This window comes from Nicotiana attenuata, chromosome 7, assembly GCF_001879085.1.
Source record: "Nicotiana attenuata strain UT chromosome 7, NIATTr2, whole genome shotgun sequence".
NCBI lineage: Eukaryota > Viridiplantae > Streptophyta > Magnoliopsida > Solanales > Solanaceae > Nicotiana > Nicotiana attenuata.
This window is the reverse complement of record NC_031995.1, coordinates 87,517,678-87,525,043: the sequence shown is the minus strand read 5'-3', so window position 1 is coordinate 87,525,043 and position 7,366 is coordinate 87,517,678. Positions and strand designations below refer to the sequence as shown.

General features: G+C 35.8%; 1 protein-coding gene across 2 annotated transcripts; it reads right to left on the bottom strand.

The window, feature by feature from the left end:
- On the bottom strand, positions 106–6,994 carry LOC109229425 (acetyl-coenzyme A carboxylase carboxyl transferase subunit alpha, chloroplastic). Of its 2 annotated transcripts, none has more exons than XM_019394859.1 (12): positions 6,720–6,994; positions 5,087–5,438; positions 4,905–4,979; positions 3,936–4,043; positions 3,638–3,798; positions 3,410–3,524; positions 3,174–3,328; positions 2,313–2,364; positions 2,163–2,231; positions 1,747–1,824; positions 545–1,673; positions 106–473 (listed from the first exon to the last, which is right to left on the bottom strand). In XM_019394859.1, exons 2-11 carry the CDS (start codon positions 5,426–5,428, stop codon positions 546–548), a joined length of 2,283 nt encoding a protein of 760 aa, XP_019250404.1. In that variant the 5' UTR covers positions 5,429–5,438; positions 6,720–6,994; the 3' UTR covers positions 106–473; position 545. The 2 variants fall into 2 exon arrangements, with proteins under 2 accessions (XP_019250404.1, XP_019250406.1); XM_019394861.1 differs by having other exon boundaries at positions 106–459.

The following is a 7,366-nucleotide window of genomic DNA, read 5'->3' as shown; positions in this document are numbered from 1 at the left end:
CTCTATTTATCCTTCAGAAATTTTGCCCAAAGTTAATGTTCTGCTCTCTTGATTGTTTAAATATTTGAGCAAAATCCATTCAGACATCCAAAAAGATACAGTATATGGAAGAAAACATTTATGATAACTCTATCGATAGATATTTCGCAGCATGTTCTAACCTTCTCTTCAAACACAAAATTTATACAGTATCTTGCCTCTAAAGATATCAATTAAAGGAACAGTTCAATCTAACTTAAACTCTTAAAACAAATGTCAATTATTCTAAAGTAACAGAAAACAAAATCCAGGAAAACAGGCAGAGCCTAGCCAAAAAAAAGAATCTGTAGTTCCATACATTCAGAAGATAAACTCCAGAAGAAAATACTGATTGCAAATTGAGTGCACTGCGAAGAAAGAGGCTCCATCTGTAGTTCCATACATTCACAGATTTATCTTTTGCAACAGCTAGTAGCTAACCTGCATCATGTGAACTGCAAAGATTTCAGAGTTATCCAATCATGCGAAAGAAACCAAGAAATGTGAAGAAATTGTACGAACTCACATCATGCAAAGCTACGGTTTGCATCTACATTAACTTCTACTTCTGTCTTAGAACCATCATTATCTGCGAGCAAACTTCCGTTAGATCCTTCAGGGGATTCAACAGTTTCAACAATCTCTGCCTTCAGCTTCTCATGTTTCTCTTTCAACTCAGGGAAACTCATAGCCTCTGCAAGACTCTGCTTTATTTGCTGTTCTAAGGCCTGAATTTTTGCCTTTGACTCTGCATCTGCTATCTTTCCAGCCTTTGCTACCTCCATTTTTAACAACTCAATCTTGTTTTTCAAATCTGTCGAACTCACGACGTCTTCCATAACCTTGGTAATTTCATTGTTAAATTCATCAATTTTTCTCTTGGCATCAGGAAGTGATGGTGGGTTGACATGCAAACCTAAAGATTCAAAAACGCCAGCAAATTCTGTCTCCATTTCATCTTTAAGTTGCACAATTTTCTCCTTTAGCCCCTGGTCTAAATCCATAGCTGTTGATACCCCAGTACTCTCGATTTCAGCCTTCAATTTATCAATCTTCTCCTTCAAATCAGGGCGATTCATGGTTTCTTTTAACCTCTTATTGATCTCCTCTTTCATTTTGTTTACCTTGCTATTTTTCTCAGAGAGTTTGTGGGCTTTAGACATTTCTTGTAACATCTCAAGCTTATTCTTTAGACTAGCATAATTCGGAGCAGCAGACATGTTTCTGTTGAATTCATCCTTAAGCTGGTCAAGCTTTTCCTTCAGAGCAGGATGCATTGACTGGTCATTTGAGTTCCTTGTTTTTGCAAATTCTTCTCGTACCATGACAAACTTTTCCTCCAAACCTAAAGCTTTAGCAGCCTCAGAAAATTCATAATCAATTTCTCTTCTCAATTTTTCTATCATCTCATTCAGGCCTGACTCTGGAATCTTCCCGGATGATTCCTTTGCTTTCAGGATCTCTTGCTTTAACTTTTCAACCTCATCCATTAACTCCACATCCGGAGTCCCAGGTGGAAGAAGAGGTTCTTCTTTCTTTTTCATGTTGACCTTCCTTTTTGGATCAATGGGAACTCCCTCCTGGAAGCCACCCAGTTTTCGAAACTTAAGCATCCTGTGCCTTAACAACTCTTGAGTGTCCATTTTCGTAAGTTCCTACAAGGATGGATTGTGTTTTAGCAAAAGCTGAAAGTACAACTTCTGGAAATAGAAATTTTGATATACTCACATCCATTGATTCTTCAATTGCAGTTTTTATCTGCTGTGAAGTCCAATATGGATCAGCATGTGCACCACCAAGAGGCTCCTGCAACACGATAAAAACCATTTGTTTACCACCGATGAAAGTGAATCACTTTTCTGTCTCAAATGACATATATTCACCCAAATTTACCAACTGTAAAGGAATAGTTGCAAGGCAGATAATAATCAATATGGTAATTCAGAGATTACGAAACATCAATTATGACTCTGCTAGGAGATTGCAAGGGTCAGAAATGGAAGACAATTCACAGATGAGAAATTCACATTTCTTCTTCTTCTTTTAGCGTTTCAAATTTTTTAGCTAATTGGAAAAATATGTAAGCGATGAAGAAGAATGAGATTTTGATCAATTAGGCAGATACAGCAATGAAGTAATATTACAGGAATGGAACCATCAGCAATTTGAAGCTTGCACAGCTCTTGAGCAGTTATCTTGAGTTTCTCAGCTGCCTGAAATGAAATGAACCCATTTTCAGCAATAATTTTCACAGCTTTTCTGGATTAACACTATTGAATTTCAAATATAGCAACCTTAGGAGAAGCTTTTGCGGTCTTCCATAAAATTGCTGCACATGCTTCTGGGCTGTGAATTACAAGTGGGAATTGAGAACGGTAAGCATACATCACTATCAAGTATGACAGTCAAGAACACTATACAGAAAACTGGGTCTGAGTAAGTGAATCAAAAATACAGAAGAAAAGTACCACGATTATCTGATTGAAAGATTTAAGGGTGCGTTACAGCAGGATATTCACTAATTGTAATGAGTTTGTTAATAGTTGTATTGCCAAAAAGAAAATTGCCCTCCCAGTTTCGTTTTTCCGCAGAATTTATTGATTTGAAATGAGATCGGGTAGTCCAAGATTAAGAGCAAAAGGAATAAGATTAGATGGTTCAGCATTAGGACATCCAGACAGAGATTATGTTTTTCAAGTATTGGTCTGGTGTTTTACAGCTAATAGTCTATGTATTAAATTTGTTTCTGAAGTAGACATGGCCTACCGCCAAGGTGCTAACCACCTTTAAAATTGATGAAAAGCTGAAAGTATAATTTCTTATGTTATTTATTTATTTTTTGATATAGGTGGTGTCCGGGCCAACTTGCACACCTCGACTATTCCACCAAGTACCCACCAGCACAGGTACTCGATAACTCTGTCCACCAAGGCTAAGACAGTTGCGAAGCTGAAACTATAAGGACCACTTATATTGCAAAACTTTCAGAGACGGGATGGTTTCTTGAGAGCTTATGATTATAAAGGACATGATGAATGATTGTCATTCACCACATATTTAGTCTGCAAGAAGTATACACCTCTCCATATCCATCTCAAAAATATATCATAAACACCATTTTTCTTCATAGTAAAAGTCGACAGTTTTAGAGGCACCTGGCAACATAGAAGACAGCATTTTCAAGCATTAACAATTTATTAGCACAACCAATAGCCAGAGCTCCACCAGAACCCCCTTCTCCCATAACAATGGAAATAATTGGTACTTTCAAACCAAACATAGTCCTCAAGTTATGAGCTATGGCTTCCCCCTGCATGAAAGCATTACAAACTATTCAGTTTAGCAATAACCAATGGGGAAAAAGCATGCTACATCAGTTTTGTGTACATACTTGGCCTAGTTCCTCCGATTTGAGGTCAGCATATGCCCCTGGTGTGTCAATGAAGGTGATAATCGGGAATCCGTGATGATCAGCATAGTACATCATTCGCAGAGCCTTCCTATAGCTGTTTAACAAGTATTCTTTTCTTACTATTGTAGGCTCACATACTACAAAGAAGTGGCTTTATCTAAACTCGTACAGAAATATTCAAAGCTCAAACATGATGGAACCACATACCCATGCGGCGTAGGCATCCCAAAGTTACGTTGTATGTTCTCCTTTGTGTTGCGTCCTTTTTGATGACCCATGAACATATAGCTTCTACCATTTATTGTGCCAAGGCCAGTGACAATGGCAGGATCGTCATACCCAGCTCGGTCACCATGAAGCTCCACAAACTGCAAATTCGGCATTTACAATATTACATTGTTAGAATTTCCAACAGTAATTAGCATATGGAAAAGAGAACAGAAACAGAGTCTGCAATTTTTTTAAATTTATTTGATAAGCAAGCGAGTCATTGAATTTACTAGACCTTCTCAGTAATATTAAAGATGTGATCAAGGAAAGTTGGCCTGTTAGGATGCCTTGCAATATTCACTCTTTGTATAGGAGTCAGATGCGTGTAAAGATCTTTTAGAGCCTGAAAAGGACAATAAAGATGTCAGCATACCAGCTACATTATATTGTTAGCAAAAATAATGTTGACCTTCGAGGTTAGTGCTGATACAATGTTCTCACCTTCATACCTTTCTTCAAACATTATGAAAGAATAAAAGGCAAGTGTCGCAAAACACGAATCTTTTCTATCCTTTATTTAAGCATCCAACTCAAAATCAAAAAGTAGGTAATTTTATCGCAAATATTCAAAATCAAATTCTTTACTAGAGATCAGAATCTTATGATTTCCCTGTGACCTCCCCAGATTGCTCTTGTTGTCTTCTCTAGTTCCCCCTAGCATGCGTGTGAAAAATATACATCCCTTACAGAGCATAAAATGATGATGATGCACTTGGAAAGGATTTAAGTAAAGGACCAGTATTAGTTTCTCCGCAAATGATAATATATACATGGATTGAGATACATTTATAAGCAATTTAGCAGCAATTGCAGTAATACAACAAATATTTCTCACGAAAAAAGGAAAAAAAAAAAAGCGATGTCCAAATTTTCTTCCTTCTTTTTATTTGTTAAGGATTATCCTAAAATACTTTTATTCAGGTATAACGTTTTTCACAAAATGCACAGTACTGACCAAAATTTTCCTAAACAAAATTGAAAAAAAAATAAAAAGGAAGGATGAGATTACAAGTACTGTCTCATGGTATCAATACTGAAATTCAAAATAATCTGAAAAAATTCTATAAAGAAGATTGTGGAAACACCTAGAATTGACCTCCAATAGTAACTTTTTCTTTAATAACAGCAGAAGTACATTAAGCAACAAAAGGCCAATTGTCTTGTTTTTCTTTAATAAGTGGAAGGCAATTTGTGTCATTCAAACCTGTTGGTATTTGTTCTCGAGTGAGATAATTTGGTCACTGAAATCCAATCCAGTTTCATTTGCCATCTTTTGAACCTGCATCCAAGAAACAGTTACAATTGACAAATGTTTAGTGCTCTACATTGATATAAGAGGTAATATCTCTTGAGAAAACATATATGGCATTCAGTCATGAAACCTACGTCAATGATTTTCTTCTGCAGATCCATAAGAGGTTTCTCAAAATCCAATGTCACCGGCTTTTGCTTTTCTTTCAATGGCTTGAAAGGTGATAAATGACTGAGGACTCCACCCTTGACATTAAGGTCAGGATCCTCTGGCCAAGGATACTCGTGCTTCTTTACCTTTCGAACCTTAGCAGAGACAGCAAAATCTCTCTTTTTAGAACCCAATCGTGCTCTGCTGAGGGATTTCAATGGCACGCCGCAGACACCATTTCTTGAGCTACGAAGAAGGTCTGAAGCCGATGTTTTAGAAGCCAAACTTCCACCGAATGCCACAGGAGGATGTGAAGTTGAAGCCATTCTCCAGTTTCTGCAATAGGTTAACCTAATCAATTTCACGTAAAGAGGGGAAAGTGCACAAAATTTAGAATCTAAAAGAATATAGCGCACCAATGACATAATTGTGAAATCAATTAGCTTCAAAGCACAGTCAATGTTTCAATCGGATACTTTTAAGCATACATGAATGACGAAACTAACAAACATAAATTTCACTGCACATAGCTAGCCTATCACCTAGCTATGCAGAGAAGCATATTCAGACACTAGCAAAAGATTTAATCTCTACGCACCCTTCAGCAGCAAACTCAAAATCAAACTTAAAACAGTTACTAAATCGATAAGAAACAGCTACCCTGCACAAGTTAGAGATTGCAGCAAAGGATATAAAAATAAAAAAAAAAAACATATGCATATAAACACCAAATTAACAAAAACATCAAGCACCAAATTTTTTGAGGTAACTAGTACCTGCGGCAGATATACCTTGCTCCAAGTGGTGTGACGGGACACCGCTTCGTCGAAACATTTACTAGATATGTATATATAGATAATAAGCAAATTGAAAATTTTGGAAATAGATATACAAAAATACACTGCTTGTCATTATAGTGATTTATCCATTTTTTCACTTTTTTATATGTTGACACCGCTCAAGAAAAATCCTGCTTCCGCCACTGACTAGTATTGTGCCGAAACATAAAGTACATTTGCATGAAACACAAGAATCAATCAACTACACGTTAATCTAAAACTAGTTATGGACCACTTTATGAATCTACTATATCCATTCAGCTCCATTTCGACATTTCATCCAATATTGTTTAAAAATAAATCATAACATCCATGAGTATAAGGATGACCGACTCGTCATAATTTGACTATGTTTACACTTGAACCGGCTATGCTAATCAGATAGGCGGATAAAATACAAATTTCACTGAATAAACATTAGGAAATAGAGAAACACGCCTACACGCTTACCAAATTTATTAAAAATGAAATCAAATCTACATATCTAAAATCAATCAATAAACCGAATATTAATGATCAAATGCGAAGAAAACAAATTGAGAATGAGAGCTCCAGATTCGGCAAATTGACTATTTTACACTTGAACTGGCTATGCTAAGCTCAAATAGGTGGACAAATACAAACAAGGAACAAGAAAAAAAAAATTAATTGCATGAAAATTACGATTTGAGCACAACAGCAACAAGCTTAGCCAATTTATTAAACAAAATCATAGCTATATAGTTAAAATCAATCAAATTAAACCAATAAATTACTGATCAAATGCGAGAAAACGAACCGAGAATTAAGAAAATGAGAGCTCCAGATTCGGCGGAGAGAGAGAGAGAGATCTGAAAAGTCGATGAGAGGAGTACTTTGTGGAGAGAGATTAGTACTTTTAAGGAGCGGAGAACATCGAGAAGATCGTCGCCTGCTTGGGTTTATTCAACAACGAAAAAAAATCAGTGTTTAGATATATAGATAAAAGCTATGCAGAAGCAGCAACTTATGAGTGAGTTTGATTTCTGAGTTTTCGATACTTCTTATGCGGATGAAAAAAAAAAGAAATTGAAAAGAGCAAAATGTAATTAAAATATAAAAAATAATTAAAGAAAAAAACCTAACTGTGTGCTTGTTAATAAGAGGAGCCAGCTTTTCTCGGTTCGGCCGTTAAATGTGTTGAACTGAAGCTGGAGTCACATCTTGACCTTTGGATTTGGATTTTTCTGCACCTGTATCATATCCATTGCTTTTATTCTATTTTATTTTTTAAAATTCATCAAAAATAAAAACTAAAATCGAGAATTATTTATTTTTGCTTCATTATTTAGATGGTAAATATTATATATTTAAAACAGTTGTCCTGTTTACTTTATGAAGATCTAAATACTATTTATAGGATGCCTTAGATTACCGGGGGTGTTCAAATAAAACCGGAAAATCGCA